This window comes from Halichoerus grypus, chromosome 10 (genome assembly GCF_964656455.1).
Source record: "Halichoerus grypus chromosome 10, mHalGry1.hap1.1, whole genome shotgun sequence".
Classification (NCBI taxonomy): domain Eukaryota; kingdom Metazoa; phylum Chordata; class Mammalia; order Carnivora; family Phocidae; genus Halichoerus; species Halichoerus grypus.
In genome coordinates, this window is record NC_135721.1 from 129,009,693 (window position 1) to 129,027,034 (window position 17,342).

Consider the following 17,342-nt stretch of genomic DNA (forward strand, 5'->3'; position numbering starts at 1 on the left):
TCCAGCACTGACATGCGGCAAGCAAGGTGCACAACTGAGTCTATAATTGACATCTGCTCTTTTACATTTTTTTAAATATGTTAATAATGGAGGGGCGAGGAAAATTCTAATCCATGCAAAGAATTATTTCTGCAAGGATACTCAGATACTGATAACAAGGGGTGTCTCAGAGGGAGGGAGGGAGGAGGTCCCGTGTAGAGAGGGCAAGAATGAAGGTCTCAGGGTAAGAAGGAGACACGCGTCTCACCCAAGACCGCCAGCCTGGGACAGTCTTGCAGAACAAACTATACGTGACCTAGAACTTGTAATTAATTGCTCTGAAATTAGTGAGCCATGGCCAAGGCATCAGAAAACTTTCAATCATATACACATCACACACACCCACACAAGTCCACACATACACGTGCTCACAGGGCACATGTGAGCACATACACACGCGTGCCTACGTACAAACACACACATTCATGCACACAGAAATCCTACAGGAATATGACAACATAGGAGACTTGCTAAAGGATGTTACTGAACTCACTCCACGCTCCTTCCTTCCCTGGGCTACAGTATGATTCTGTACTACAAAACATGCAATTACGTTTCTACATATAGAAGCAGACGCTTGGGGGAAATCTGTAGCATAATATAAACAGTAATCTCTAGGTGGTGGATAAAATTAATGTTTATCCACTTCTTTTTCGAATCTACAATTTTATTTTTTCTGTAATGAGCACATTAGTACTTGTGATTTTAGATGCCTAGAAAAGTTTTTTTCGATATGAAAGAATTCCTGGAAAAGACAAATAAATGAGTCCTAGGGCTGATTCGACCTGCTCTTAGGAGAGCACCTCCTTACCATTCACGCCAAGAAACAAACACATTAAAAACTACATCCTGACCACCTCCGAGAGCCCTCCTCCCTCGCCCGCCGTACCCCACTTCCAACCCTGCCGAGCATCCAGGACGAGATGGAATGCTGCCGGGCTGAACACTTAAGGAGCACCTCTCTCTCTGGCCAGATTACATCGATTTCATTTCCCCTGGGAGTTACCCTACGGGGGCAGGCAGGCCCCAGCGCCCCTCAGGCTGTAATCAATGGCTGAATAAAGACACTTCAAGGCTTTTTCCAAAGCAGAATGTGCACAGGAAACAAATTTAGGAAATCCTGCTTTCTGTTACAGGAAATGAATCCTCCCCTGACTGGTAGAAATTATTCCGGCAGGTCCAAAGTAAAACGAATGCCGGTTTCTATGTGTATTCCAGACACTGACCTTGCGTAGACCAGCAAGATTTTATTGATATAGAATTTCAAAGGTAGGATTCTAGACCCAGCCAAGCCTAGGTGGAATCCTACAGGGATTTAGAAACAGTACAGCTTTCTGAGAGATTTGGCTGGAAGTCAACGTAGCCTCCTTTCTGTCACATGGTGTATTTATATACACAGACTTGTATTTTGCAATATACATCTTTTGAAATAATTTGGAAGGCAGGTCAGTAAAATATTAACAGTGGTCACATCTTTAGTTAGCAGGATTATAGTTTGCTTTTTCTTTCCTTTCCTTATCTATATTTTCATATATTCTGCCATAAACATGAAATAACTGTGCAATAATAAATAAAGTTGTGGGGGGATACTAATAAGGTAACACTGACCTCTGTGAAGACACCGAAGACCAAAAGAAAATACCTTTTTTTTTTTTTTCAATCACTACTCAGAATCTTAGAAAAACAAGACAAATCTGAATCTGAGTGCAATTAATGAACAAGAGCTGAGAAGCACAAAGCATTCCGTGGAAGATTTACCCACATGGAAAAACTCTGCCCAGCCCTAAAACAAATATATCAAAGTTCAGTGGGAACCAGGATTGGGGGACAGGCATTAAAGACCTCCCATGTGCGTGTCAATCAATAGCCAGTATTAGGAGCTCCCAGGTAGCAGTGCTGATCAGATCGTCCACATCTGAAACTTGTTCAAATTCTAGTCCCATCAAACACCCATAAGCTACTGGTTCCCAGTGTGTAACTACCAAGAATCTGGCCCTTTCACACATATCCCATTCAGGGATATTGTCTCTCATTTCCAAATGGAAAAGTGAGATCCAACAGACTAAATTCGGTGGAGAAACGATGACCCATCTGAAGCTTTCAGTTACTACAGCACAAATCCAAATAAACGGGTTGGATTATCCACATCCATCCTCCCTCCTGCTTCTCGCTCTCTGCACACAACGCCCATTTCAGAATTTGGCCAAGGGTTACATTTTTCACCCCTAAAAATGCAGGTTCAAGTGTCTGTGGTCACGGATGGGCTGGGCTCAGGGTTGAGCTGATCCACAAACACCAAGCAGACTGCAAGGAGTCAACTACCAGGGGCCACACTCCAGGGCCCTCAAGAAGGATAAAGAAGCTACTGGTCAGGGAAAGCCGTGTCCACATGTCCTTTCCTTTCCGAACTTTGGAAAAGGTTATCATTGCGGTATTCCCCCGAGCACCGTCCAGCTCTGGCTCCCTGATACTCTCCAATTAGTCCAGACCTCTACAACACTATTTACCGGAGAAGCTCCCTCCCCCTCCTTCGTAAAATGAACAACAAAAAATAATTGGGGGGCGCCTGGGTGGCTCAGTTGGTTAAGCGACTGCCTTCAGCTCAGGTCATGGTCCTGGAGTCCCGGGATCGAGTCCTGCATCGGGCTCCCTGCTCGGCAGGGAGTCTGCTTCTCCCTCTGACCCTCCCCCCTCTCATGCTCTCTCTCTATCTCATTCTCTCTCAAATGAATAAATAAAATCTTTAAAAAAAAAAAAAAAAAAGAATGCTCTTTAAAAAAAAAAATAATAATAATAATTGGAAGCCCCTGTAACATTGGTGGAAGAATAAAATGGTTTAAAAATAATTCTGGGAATTACCTGATCATTTATACCACGAGCCTTAAAAATACTTCTTCACTGTGACCCACAGGACTGACTGTCTGCTAAGGGGCTCATGACAACCCTCTTGTCACAGATGCGGGGAGGTACAGAGAGGTGCGATCACCCAGGTATGGAGCTGGGATCCCAAGACTCACATGCTCAACAGTCTCACCCCTGCCGCCTCCCTGGGGACAGGAGCTGCTGTCTTGTTAAACGCTGACTCCCCAGTGCCCCATCCATCATAGGCACCCCAGAATGCCTACTGAATTAACGAGCCCAGTCACACCATTTCTAGAAATACTGGGTGTAAGGATGCTCACTGCAAATGTGTATAAATGTTGTGCTAAACATGAGAGATAACCTAAGTCCCTACAAGAGGAGAACGGTTAAAGATATTAGTGTGCATACATAAACAGTAATTATAAAAAGTGGTCTTTTAAGGATATTCAAAAAATTGGGGAAACGGGCATGATGAAATATTAAGTTTAAAATGGAGAATACAGAACTTTATGTTAAAAATTCCTGTTTTTTAGGAAACAAATATATGAAAAGATATTGGAAGATCACACATCAAAAAGTTCTTGGTCGTGGGGCGCCTGGGTGGCTCAGTCGGTTAAGTGTCCAACTCCTGATTTCAGCTCACGTCATGGTCTCAGGGTCATGAGACTGAGCCCCGCACTGGGCTCCCTGCTTAGTGGGGAGTCTGCTTCTCCCTCTCCCTCTGGCCCTGTCAGTCAGGGGACTGCTGTCATAAGATTAATTAGCAAGGGAGAATGGCAACTTTACCATGAAGAAACCTGGGGACACCACCTGATCCACGTGACCTTAAGTTAGCATCTTGAAGAGCAGGATATACCAACAGCAGGTCTCCTTATAACACACACTGAGGACAGCGCCAAAGATACAATAAACTGAGTCCTCACCGTAAAAAATGTCGTCAGACCCAAACTGAGGCACGTTCTATAATGGCCTATATCTTTCAAAAGTGTGAGGGCCATGAAAGTCAAGGAAAGCTGAGGAACCATTCCACATTAAAAGAGACAAGAGGTACGAGGGGTGCCTGGGTGGCTCAGGTGGTTAAGCTTCTGCCTTCGGCTCAGGTCATGATCTCAGGGTCCTGGGATTGAGCCTCACATCAGGCTCCGTGCTCAGTGGGAAGCCTGCTTTCCCTCTGCCCCTCCCACTGACTTGTGCTCTCATTCTCTCTCTTTCTAATAAATAAAATCTTAAAAAGAGAGAGAGAGAGACAAAAGTTATGGCAACTGAATGTAGTGTGCGTTCCCGGGTTGGACTCTGATCTGGGGGGAGAAATACTCTTTTTTTTTTTTTTTTTTGGTGAAGAAGTCAGTGGGACAACTGATGACATCTGCAGGGCAGATAATAGTACTGTATCAATGTTAATTTCCTGTTTCTGATAAATGTCCTTGTTTTTTAGGAAAAAAAAAGTAAAAGAAGATCATGTCTGCAGCTGACTCTTCTAAGGTGAGGGAGAATGATAAAGCACAGGTAGAAAAAGGTTAACATTTGAGGAATCAGAGTGAAGTTTTGGTAGTGGGGAATTCTTTGTACTAATTTTACAACTTTTAAGTCTGAAATTATTTCCAAGACAAAAAGTTAGAAAAAAATCCAGGTGACTTTAGGCTAAATATTTAACCTGTCTTTGACTTTTCTCTTCTGAAAATGGGGGTCATAATGGGGCCCCTTAGTTGCTAGAAAGATTAAATGAGATACAACATGGAAAGCACTTCAAATGGGATCTGATGGGCACCAAATGCTCAAGGAAAGTTACCTATTGTCATCTTTCAAGAATGAGATTACAATTGACCCAGTTTCTTCTTTATAGTTGTCTGAAATGTCCAAATGTTCTATACTGAAAAGTAATGGCTTTCATAATCAGAATACAAGTTTTCTGGCAGGGACGGAGAGAGAAGGAAAAAAGACCAGAAAGTTACCAGCTTGGTGAACTACCCGTGTCTGAATCACACTCAAGTCAGGAAGATAAAGAAGATCCTATTTTCATGATGAGGGCATTCCCATCACATGATACCCCGATACCCCGGGAGGGAGAGCAATTAGGGGCTTGTTACAGAAAACCATAAAGGGCAACCATGCTAGGAGACCCTCTGTTCTTGAACATGTAATCAAATGAGTCCTGGTTCTAGCAAGAGAATGTGCTTACATAGAAACAATAACTTTGAAAATATGTGGCTTATTGGGCTTGGTCAAAACTAAACACTTTAGGGTTTCAAAGGACACCATCGCAAAAGTAAAAAGACAGCCTTCATAGTAGGGAGAAAATACTTGCAAATCATATATCCCGTAAGAGACTTTGATCTAGAATGTATTAAAAAACTCTTTTAACTCAACAACAAAAAGACACATATTTAAAAGGGGGCAAAGGATACTGGAGAGAAGAAGACACACAAGTAGCCAGTAAGGACATGAAAAGATCATCCTGAGCCATCAAGGAAAATGCAGATGAAAACCACTTCACACTCACTAGGATGGCCAGAATCAAAAGGACTGACAAGGACCCATGTTGGCAAAGGGGAAGAGAAACTGGAACCCTCATGCATCGCTGCTGGGCCTGTAAAATGATGCAGCCACTTTAGGGAGCAGCATGGCGGTTTTGAGAAGCTCAAACATGGAGTTAACATAGGACCCAGCAATTCCACTTCTACAGATACGCCAAGAGACATGAAGATATATGTCCACCCAAAAGCTTGTGCACGAATGATCACAACAGCATTATCCATAACAGCAAAAAAAGAAAAGAAAAAAAAGGAACAATCCAAATGTCCACTAACTGACCAATGGATAAACAAAATGTAGTATTATCCATGCAATGGAATATTAGTCATCCATAAAAAGGCCTGGGGGTTGATACACGCCACTACGTGGATGAATCTGGAAAACCAATGCTAAGTCAAAACAGCCAGACACAAATGTCATACTGTACATTTCCATTTGTATGAAATGTCCAGAATAGGCAAATCCAGAGAGACAGTTCGTAGGGGGAGGGCAGGAGCTTGGGGGAGGGCAGGAGTCCAGGAGAACACGGGATGGAATGCTTCCTTTTAGGGTGCTGAAAATGTTCTCGATTGTGCTAATGGTTGCGGAACTCTGTGAATATACTAGAAACACTGAACTGTGTATGTTAAATGAGCCATTGTATGGTACGTGCACTATAACTTAATAAAGCTGGTATTTTTTAGAAAAGGGAAGGTGTGGTTTAAGTGAGACCTTGTGCCCTTATGACCTGGCCATCTGAATCACAAACAAGATCTCTTTCTCCCTGCTTATTTGGGATGTATCTGGAGTCCAAGAGTATTTGTTCTAGAGGGAAGCAAGTCTTGTGTGCATCTGAAAATGTGTTTCCCTAGCGGCACGGTATCCTCCTGGCTCACGTCTGCTGACAGGTGGTTCCCTTGCGGAACCCCACCTCCAGCACGTGGAAAATGGGCACAGCATCTCTCTGTGTGTCCAGCCGCCTCTGCCTGGGGTTTACCTCATCTGGGCTGGACGCCTGGTACACGCGGCAGGAGTCTTCGTACTGCTTCTCGGCCTCAGCCTGGTCGGTCACACCGTTGGACTCATACACGGGAGTCACATTGTGGCAGAGAGCGATGGCCTTCACAGCCTCGTGCACACGGCTGCTCATGGTCCGCCGGACTTTCGTGGTGAGCGTGGGGCCCTTCTGAGCAGGTGGATCCTGGGATTGCTACAGGAGAAAGAAATGAACAAGAAAGATGACTGGAGACACAGAAGGGTCTAGAACATGTGGAAGAACCACCATGTGCAGATACTGCTTTTCTTTCCATGACGTTAATACACAGCTCTTAGATACATCTACAGTGACACTGCAATAAATGGCATGTGATTTTTAGGGACCCAATCATTTATAATTGGCCAAAAAAAAAAAAAAAACCCAAATGCAAAACAGAGGAAAACATTACAATTCAGTGAATGTGGGTGATTCTACCTTTGAACACATGAATCTGTCCTCCTTTAGGTGGTGTCAGGGGCCCCTGACAGAGTGAGGCCCCCACTACGCCGTCAAGTGAGCCTGGTGTAGGAGGCCAGGGCTTCTTAAACTGGCGTGACTAACACTTGGGGAGGATAATTCTCTGTTGCAGGGGCTGCCCTGCACTTAGTCTTCAGTAAAACTCAGATGCCCCCCACCCCATGGTCAATGGGGCCTACCTGACCAGCCCCTGCCCACCTCTGCAGCCTCCCTTCATGCCATGTTCCTTCTCCTCTCTGCTCTGGCCACACTGGCCTTTCTGTTCTTTGAATACCACCAAGCTCCTTCCTGCCTCAGGGCCTTTGCACCTGCCTTGCCCTCTGCCTGGAACATCATTTCCCAAAACTCAGCAGGGCTGGCTCACTCTGTCTCATCACTGAGGTCTCAATTCAAATGTTACATACTCAGAGAGGCCCGCGCCGAGGCCCCCAGCTCACGGTACCCTGCATGTCCCCCCCACCAGAAGACATGCCCCCTCACTGCAATGTGTGATGCTGTGTTCAGTCTAAAACGGGCTCGTTCACCTGAGGATTCCCCTGTTAAGCCACGAGAACAGAACTTGTCCGTGTGTATTATTCATCATTGCAAGCCTAGTACCCAGGGCAGTGCCTGGCATACGTCTGTATTTGCTGAACAGATGAACCAATTAACAACTCAGGATGCCTAAGGTGATGGTGGGGCGTCCTCCCCTGACATGACGGTTTTTTTCTACTTCCAAGAAGAAATAAATATCAAATCGACCAACATCCCTTCCAGGTTCTAAATCACAGTTGTGGACAAATGGAACCCCTTGCAATGGTCTTCCTCTACAGCTATCGGAGTCCCGGAAGTTAGAGATGTCTCTGGACTTACTGGGTGCTGCATTCCATTAGAAACATATTTGATCCAACAGAAGAGAAGCGACCCAATCCCGCAGAATGAATCGCGTTTTATACCCATGAACACATGGTGGCCCAAAACAGAGAACAGATGGGTCACAAGAAATAAGAAAACGACTTTCATTTAATTTTTTAATACTATTTTTAGCAGTGGCATTAGCCTCCCCAGGTAATTAGACAATTACTAAATTATTCTGGTCATTGCAGGCACACATACTGCTAGGGCTTCCTGCTCTGTTAACCTCTGGTGTCAAGAGGACACGAGTTTCACTTCCAGGCCAAAGGGCACTGCATGGTTACGGTAATTAGAGCAATGAATCAGAACTACAGTTTAAATGAATCATTATTTGCCAAGTGCTTTTAATTATAAAGAATTTAACTCTAAAATTGTAACAAGGACTGAAGATTTACAGAAAGGTTCTCTCCGCTGGAAAGACTACATTCAGAATGTTCTCTCTAAGCTCTGTAATTTATGTTCTAGGCACAGCCACGTGTCTTCCTTTTGCCCACATTCCTTGGCACCTGGACCAAATTATTATTTGACATTAGGGGCAATAACAAGACCTCTGACAATGTCATTGCTTTGGCCGGCAAGTTTCAGTAACAGTGGGTTTGAAGGAAAGAACAAGCGAAGGGCATCCTTTACAAACCTTTGTTTGTATAAGCCATCTGATTTCACATCTCCAGAAACAGTTCCACTAGTATTTCAAATGGGGGATAACACTGAGCTCTGGGGCTTTGTATTCCAGGGGAAACCAGCCAAGAGCAAGGCAAAGAGAGAAACACGGTAGCCACAGATTTCTTGCAAAGACCTCACTTCCAGACCAGGGAACCAGCTGACATCAAATCAGAACACGGGGGTGATTAACCTCAACCAACACCACGGGCCACAGGTGTAATGTCTCCACGTTCATTTATTTCTCTCTCAAATTAACACTTATCCCCCTTTCCGACCAAAGATGTTTCAGGGAGGAGGAATTAAAATCACGGATTCTGAAACGGGTCTTTTAATTCTCAAAGGAAAGGCTCAGCCACACACCAATGGCAATCCACGTCCACCCTGAAGGTGCTGGTAATTACCAGGGGCTCAGCCAGCATGAGGAGGGCCCAGTCTTCAAACATCCTCACATTCCCCATATGGAAGAGTTTCACATCATACAGCGTTTATCTGCAGCCTCCTCCCCACAGGCCTTGAACCTACACACATTTCTCTTTACTTAAAAAATACCAGGGGAAAACAAAAACAGATGTGGTATCCACAGAGGCAGGTTACAACTCCTTCTGCCCTGGGGAGAAACACAGGTCCTCTTGTGGAGGGGGGACAAAGCAGCTCCACACGAGGTCAGAAGCTGGAAGAGGAAATCGAGGCCTCCACAGACAAAGGCCCCTGACGTGGGCCCTTGGGTGGCTACCTCACACCATATAACGCTTCAGGGTCGTTCTCCATGTCCCAGCCAACATGTGAGACACAGAGGTGAAAATGAACAATAGGCCTCCATATCTTTTTTTTTTTAAGATTTTATTTATTTATTTGATAGAGAGCACAAGTAGGCAGAGAGGCAGGCAGAGGGAGAGGGAGAAGCAGGCTTCCTGAGGAGCAGGGAGCCCGACGCGGGGCTCGATCCCAGAACCCTGGGATCACGACCTGAGCCGAAGGCAGACGCCTCACGACTGAGCCACCCAGGCGCCCCTAAGCCTCCATGTCTTGCTAGCGATCCACGGCAGGGCCCCTTCCCAACAAGAACGCCAGTCTGTCTTAGAGGAAAGATTAATACAAAAATTAAACATTGATTCCCCACAAATACCTGTTTTCTTTCTAAAGGCAATTAAAACGTCGCCACTTAGGAGTGTTCATAATAATGGATACTGGGAATGGGTTGCAACTGGTAAAAATTTACATTTACATAAAAGAGGAAGAATTCCTGTTTCGAAAGCCTCACTTCACTCCCCCAAATAAAGCCCAAAGCTGATAGCTCATTAACCTCAAAGGATCACCCCCACAGAGATAGGCTCAGAGCCTCTACTTCCAAGTAAGTCAATGGAGTTAGGGGACGATTAAGTGACTGAAAAAACTTAATGTTTACTACTTCATAGACATCTTCCAGCATGACAAAGGCAACGCATTTCAATTTGTTGAAATTGAACCCCATGTAACACAGGGTTTTGCCCCCCATCAGTGTCCGGAGATATTCCTGGTTCTTAGAACCACGGGAGGGGGGCACCTCAGGCACCCAGATGGTAAAAGGCAAGGATGCTACTAGACCTTACGATGCACACACAGCCCGCACCACCAAGAATGATCCAGCCCACTATGTCACTACGCCAAGGCTGAGAACTGGGCTCTAAAACCACTGACAGCGTAAAGCCAGGGCCAGGACTAGGGTGAGGGGTGTGAGCCTTCACAGTGCCAATCAGAGCTGGATCCTGGTGACTTCAAATTTCAGATTTGTGTTCATCACAGAGTTCTGCACTGAATTTTTAAAATATTGCATTACGATGTGATTTATCTTGATCGCTGTGTTGTGGGTTGTTGCGGAAGGTTTTTTCGGCATCTCATTAAGGTTTGTTCCCTAGGGGCATACCTCAGTCTCCTTACCGTAGTCCTGGCCCTGTTATAAAACCACTGGTGGTGGTGGTGTGGTGGGTGGGGGGGAGCCGGGTGGCTCAGTTGGTTAAGTGTCTGACTTTGGCTCAGGTCATGATCTCAAGAGTCCTGGGATGGAGTCCTGCATTGGGCTCCCTGCTCAGAGGGGAGCCTGCTTCTCCCTCTCCCACTCCCCCTCTCCTCCTCTCCCCTGCTTGTGCACACGCTCTCTCTCTCTCTCTCAAATAAACAAAATCTTCTTAAAAATAAAAAAACCATTAAAAATGATTGTCATCACTGATATGAGTGAAAAATTAAAATAAGTTTGATAGTGATACTCTAACAGTGGTTCTTAACTAGAAATGGTTCTCAGAGTAACCAATAAAGATTTTAAGAAATATGTGTTTGGGCCCCCTATACCTAAAGAATGCAGTAAGGCCCACGCATGATGCATATATACATATACATATACATAGATATACATATATATATACATATGTGTGTGTGTGTGTCTCAAAACACTTGTCTCAAAACATTCTGATCACATAATACACTGAGAAAAAAGAATTTTTTTTTTTTGAAGATTTTATTTGTTAGAGAGAGAGGAAGCGAGAGAGCACAAGCTGGGGGAGTGGCAGGCAGAGGGAAAAGCAGGCTCCCTGTGGGACTTGATCCCAGGACCCTGGGATCATGACCTGAGCTAAAGGCAGATGCTTAATCGACTGAGCCACCCAGACTCCCCATGGCAAAAAATTCTTGAGTACCCTCCATGTGTGTATTTAACTTTGTATAAATATTGTATTGCACCTTATAAAACAACAAAAGACGAATTCTAGAAATGATAGGACAAAAATGAAAAACAGCATTTTTCACAGAATTGACTCATGCATTCAGGGTAAGGGGCACTGAGCATTATAGGTTTGAAATGACATTTCAGATGGTCATGTGTGTCATTCCATCACAAAGGGGAATGATGCGCGGATGCATGTTACCACCTGGAGGAACCTCGAAGACATTATGCTAAGTTTCCGAAATAAACCAGGTGCAAAAGGCATTGTAAGATTCCACTTATATGAAACGTCTAAAACAGGCAAACCTACAGACACAGAACGTAGACTGGTGGTTGCCAGGGGCTGAGGAGTAGGGGTGGGAGTTGAAGAGATTATGGGGTTTCTTTTGGGGGTGATGAAAATGTTCAGCAATCAGATAGTAGCAATGGTTGCACGGTGTTGAGAATATACTAAAAAACACTGAATTGTACACTTTAAAAGGGTAAATACTATCCTTGTGAATTATATCTCAATTTAAAAATTTTTTTTTAGATTTTTTGATTTGAGAGAGAGCACACCCATGCTCAGGAGGGAGGGGCAGAGGGAGAGAGAAACTTTAGAAGACTCCGTGCTGAGTGTGCAGCCCAACGCAGGACTCAATGTGGGGCTCGATCTTACAATCCCAAGATCACAACCCAGCCAAAACCAAGAGTCAGATGCTTAACCAACTGTACCATGCAGACGCCCCTCTAGCTCAATTTTTTTAAAAGGTACTAATAAATAAAGAAGCCAAAGGAAAAATCATCCTATCTCCTTAGCCTGTCATGGCTTTTTTCCTCAAAATGAGTTGGGCATTTTCTTATGGTTTACTTGGGTTTATATTAATAATGTGGAGTCTTCCTGCAGAAATCTTTTAAAGCCACCTATTTATGAGGTTTAGTTAGATGACATCCCTCAAATGGGTCACATGGACACTCGTCATCTGCAATCTACATCTCCATGCCCTGAAAATAAACCCCCACAGAACTCTGACTCCCGAGACTCCTTCCACAAGACACCTCAGGACCGGACCTGACAGACGCTCGTCTGATACACAGACTGAGGGTCCCTGGCTATCAATATTTAAGATTTAAATTTTGCTTCAATGGGGCACCTGGGTGGCTCAGTTGTTAAGTGTCTGCCTTCGGCTCAGGTCATGATCCCAGGGTCCTGGGATTGAGCGCCACATTGGGCTCCCTGCTCCGTGGGGAGCCTGCTTCGCCCTCTGCCTCTCCCCCTGCTTTTGCTCGTTCTCTCTCTCTCAAATAAATAAAATAAAATCTAAAAAAATAATAATAATTTTAAATTTTGCTTCAAGTTTGAAGATGCAAATGCAGAGCGAACAGATGCCCTAATCTTTTCTTCCGTCTCTCCAATGGGTCATCTCACAAACTCTGTTTTGGAGTCCACAGATTTCTGGAAAACAGGGCAAACCTCAGGTTCACAGTAGCTGTTCTTAAACGCTGCTGTACTTTGGAATCGCCTGGCTCACCTGTTAGAACTGTAGGTCTAGAGAGTCCGACTGTCCCAAGGGATCTGACCCAGGAGTTCCAAATAGTGGACTTCATGAAACACTGGCATAAAATCCCATTATTAAACTCTGAAGTCAAGTGAATGACTGTAGAAGCTCGGGGGAATCTTTTTGGGGTCGTGGTAATGGTTCCACAGCTCTGTAAATTTACTAAAAAATCACTGACTTGGACACTTAACAGAGATGCATTTTATGATAGGTAAGCTACACCTCCATAAAGCTGTTTTAAAAACCTGGGAAAGCCTCTGAAAGCCTCATCACAAACGTATTCACATGTTCACTGTAGGATTTTTAGATGGCGTGAGAGAAGAATGCACACACCTCGCTGGGGTGAGCGGGTACTGTAACTCTGAGCTCACACTAGCCTCGAGATGACCCAACCCTGTAACACTATTTTAAATCCAAGGCCAGGATGGGTAAATGAATTTATGAGCTTCCGCTAAGGAAGGGGTATGGGGTAGCGTTCACGGTAAGAAATGTCCTTTTCTGACTTGTAACGCTTGACAAAGAGTGTTATCTGTGCTAAAGCAAAAATGGACCATAAAAGCTGAGCTGTGCAAATATCCTGAGAAGGGATGGTTTCTGTAAACACCACAAGCTCTTAAAAACACCACCCAAATGGGCAAGGGGGTGTCTCTTGCTGGGGAGCGGGGCACACACCCCGGCTGTGAAGCTGGTGGGTACAATCATCAGCCGGCCAACAGGGCTGAGAAGAGAACTGGAGGAAGGGGGGGTTCAGCCAGGTGCTGGTGAGCCGGACAGCCCACACAGGGGACCCCCTCGGGTGGGGCCCGGAAGGCATCTGGGGTCAAGGGTGCAGAGAGAGGAGTCACAGAAACAAGGCGGCTCACCCTGCCCTAAGCGCCGAAGGAGCGAGCAGAGGAGGGTGAACAACAGGAGGGGTGCGGTGGGGACGCAGGCCGTTCCTGGAGTACGGGGAAGTCTCAGCCCCAAGACGGAGTTAACAGTATAAGGGGCACCCCATGCTCCCAGGAACAGCAGGGAAACTGTGCAGGGTAGGGAGGGTGGGGGGGATGTGTGTAGACAGCCAGGAAAGGGAGAGTGTACTTTTGGCCTAGCGAGTGAGAAGAGATGAAGACAAAAGGCCTAACACATGATCGGGTGGGAGCAGACATCCCCGAGGGCCTGGGACTGAAGGGATGGGGAAGGAGGGGGCGTTTCTCAAATCCTTGGAGGGAGCAATGGGCGGGCGGAGGGGGGAGGCACTTACTAAGACAAGAGCCTCTGGGAGAGAAGCAGGTGTGGTGGATGCGGGAAGAAAGGACTGTAGGTACATTGTCCTTAGGATCCGTAAGCAGCCAAGCACGCAGGTAACTTCCAGTCTAAAGGTCCAGACAGAGAAGGGGGCCACTGGCGGGGGCGATGGAAGCTGGGGTAGGAAGGGACCGCCTAGAGAGGGACACATGGGGGCCAGTACAGAGCTGTGGGGGCTGATGGGTCAGAGGAAGGGACAGGAGGCTGGATGTGGCTTTTCCTTCCTGTCCAACTAAGTCCTCGTGAGTTTTTAAGAGTCCTAAAGTATATCTTTGAAAATAGTCCAAGGATCCGTTTGGAGACAAGCCACAAATGCCGAACTCAGGGAGCCTGAGGTATTTCACTTACAGGGATCAAATTAACTGTCCTCCATTTAAAATTCACTCCAACTTCCAAACTGTATTCCCTGCTCTGCCATTTTCAGGAGATAACCCTAGAAGTCCGGGCGTGCCTACCAGTGAATGTTCCAGAAAACTAAACGTCCAATGTAACCATGGCGTGAAGTATTCAGGAGTTCTACCTCTATCCCTTATTGGGAAATAGTTCCTTTGCATTTCTAACTGGTCTTCTGACAACTGAATCATTATCTATTTTGACAAATTTAAGCAAAACGTGGCCTCTTTATTCTCATCTCCAGACAAGTGCCACAACGTGTGGCTGGTCCGTCAGCCCTGATGTGTCTCAGAATTACCAAGGCACCCGTCCGTGTGTCATCTTCATTTTGAAACAAAGAACCCAGCTCTCCCCTAATCCTAATGAATCGGAACCCCTCAGGTAAGAGGCCCAAGTCAACGTCCTTCCTTTGGTTTTTGTTCCATTTTGTTTTTAAAATATCACTAGTGGTTCTGAGTAGCCAAGGTAGGGACTCACGGGTATAACTTTTTAGGAATATTAGGACACTTTCCAGTAATATCTTTCTCTGAAAAAGGATTGATCTTGAAAAACCTTGTGGAAACAAATGTGGGAGCAGAGAAGTTGTAGGCCACCTCTGACAAATTATCCCTTCCACGCGATCACGGAGTTGAAAGCAGACGAGAAACTGAAGCTCACCAGTGACAGTTTTTCGTGAGCAGATCACTCATGACTACCGCTTTGGCTTCTAACCAGGGAAGAGCAGTAAAGCTAACCAGTAGGCTCCCAAAGCTATTTTTTGTACTAGTTATTGGCAAACAAGTTTCTCTTAGGTTTTTCCCAATATTCATAAGCATTTCAGTAGAGCAAGGTAACTCTGGGAATGAGGAATATGGGGGTGGGGGGAGGATCTCAACTGCAATTTTAATCAAAACATAAAGGACTGGTAGTTGCCCTGGGTTTGGAAGGGGAGGTGGTTGGGGAGGAACAGGGAATGATGGCTAATGGGGATGGGGTCTCTTTTTTGGGTGATGAAAACAAAATTGATTACGGTGATAGTTATACAACTCTGTGAATACACCAAAGACCACTGAATTTACCCTTTAAATGGAGGAACTGTACAGTATTAGGAAGAATATCTCAATACAGGTGCTAGTAAATGCAAAAGAATTGTTTCAGGTATCAAAACAGAAGGTTTTACCTGGGTATAAATACTAAATATGTGGCTCTGCACTTCATCCATGGAGTCCAGGCCATAGGCCACGGTGCCCAGATGGAGCCGTTTGAAAACCATCTCATTCTGGGTAAGAGTTCCTGCAACACAAGACAGATGAGTAACTCTCCCTACATCCTGGGGCTTCTAGTAACACGAAGGACGGCTCTCGTTTTCTGAGCGTTTACTACTCTACGTCATATACAGGTTTCAGCACTGCCCCTGTTGGGGAGATGTCTGCGTTATTGATTTGGTCTGCCGGAATCTAACTCCTTTTCTTTGGAAAATGGCATCCTGGGTTTCCATGGGGGAAATGACCACCCTCATTCCTTGGGATGGTCTAGAGGGAGGGTCAGGCAGGGCGCCTGACTCATTCCATCAGCCGAGATAGTGGCACAGGACTTACACTAGATTCTGTCTGGAAGGAATTTGAATCTTGAGATTCTGAATCTGAATCTCTCACCCCAGTGAGAGAGTCCTACAGCGACTATCCCAGGGGTTCTGATGCTGACATACCCAGAAATTTTCTGGTTCTGTTCCTTCCTGAAACCTCATTTTTCTCTGATGTGGTGAGCCACCCCAGATCTCTGCAACAGACTCACTTTTGTCCCACGGTCACTAAGCGGTAGAGAGGAAGCTTAACTCCAGGTGTCCCCACTGCCCCCCCCGTCCTTGCTCTTAGCCACTCTGATGGTAAATTGTGGAGCAGTGTTTTGGGGTGCAGTGATGAGGACTCGAAGCCAGACTGCCCAAGCTCGAAGCCTGTTTCCGTCACCCTGTGCTTCTCACAAGGCAGTCAACCTCCCCATGCCTCATTTCCTCATCTGTAAAATGGGGATTAAAACGCCTACCTCACAAGATGAGGTTGAGGATTAACTAAACAACCCTCTATGAACGCCCAGAAAAGTGCTTTGCACATAATTAGTACCGTGTAAGGTTTTGCTGCTTGATGGTGAGGACAATCATCACCAGCATTATCACCAAAGAATCAACATTCATCAAAAGGTGAAGAGAATAAAACAGCAGTAAGCATCCATCTCTAACATCTCCAGAAAGAGAATCCAAGCACCTCCCCTCACCGTGAAGCCTGGGAAGGCCCCGGAAACAGCTCACCTGTCTTGTCCGTGAGTAAGTAAGAAATCCTCCCCAGCTGCTCAGGGATGGTGCTGGAACGAACCACAGTCCCGGGGATTTTCGAGTCCCTCCGAATCACCCAGCTGTACACAATCTTGCCCATGTCCAGGTTCACACGCAGGCTAGTCAGAACCAGAGCAAACACCAGGTTAACAGGATATCCTCGAGGCTCCTTGTGTGTCTGTTTGCAGACAGCAAGGACCCCAAAACACATCAGAGGTGCCACAACATTTGGAAACCCTCCCCGTAGCCACACAGCCTTGAGGCCAGATCCACAGATTTAATGAGTCAACAGCACTCTCAGGTATCTCACTGACCAAATCATCACTTCCACGAAGCTATTTTGTTTTGGACTAAAATAAAACAATGTAAGTCTAAAATGCTTTTAAAATACTGAAAATGGGGGCACCTGGGTGGCTCAGTGGGTTAAGCTTCTGCCTTCGGCTCAGGTCATGATCCCAGGACCCTGGGATCAAACCCCACATCAGATCAGCCGGGACTCTGCTCCTCCCTCTCCCCTCTTCCCCACCCCACATTCTCCCTCTTTCTCTCTCTCAAATAAATAAATCTCTTAAAAAAGAGAGAAACCATTAGGTGTGCAGCTCAGTGGCATTAAGTATAATCACACTGTTGTGCAACCAT

At 45.6% G+C, this 17,342-nt stretch overlaps 1 protein-coding gene across 5 annotated transcripts in view; it reads right to left on the minus strand.

The window, feature by feature from the left end:
* Window positions 1–17,342, minus strand: part of ATP9A (ATPase phospholipid transporting 9A) — a 130,665-nt gene that overhangs the window by 42,605 nt on the left and 70,718 nt on the right. For all 5 annotated transcript variants that reach the window (XR_013442089.1, XR_013442088.1, XR_013442090.1 and 2 more), the window contains exons 12-14: window positions 16,680–16,822; window positions 15,555–15,667; window positions 6,410–6,622 (exon numbers count right to left, since the gene is read on the minus strand). Coding sequence is in view for 2 of the 5 variants with exons in the window: in XM_036064700.2 (XP_035920593.1) it covers window positions 6,410–6,622; window positions 15,555–15,667; window positions 16,680–16,822 (469 nt within the window). In the remaining 3 variants the exon portion in view is untranslated. The remainder of the gene's footprint in view (window positions 1–6,409; window positions 6,623–15,554; window positions 15,668–16,679; window positions 16,823–17,342) is intronic.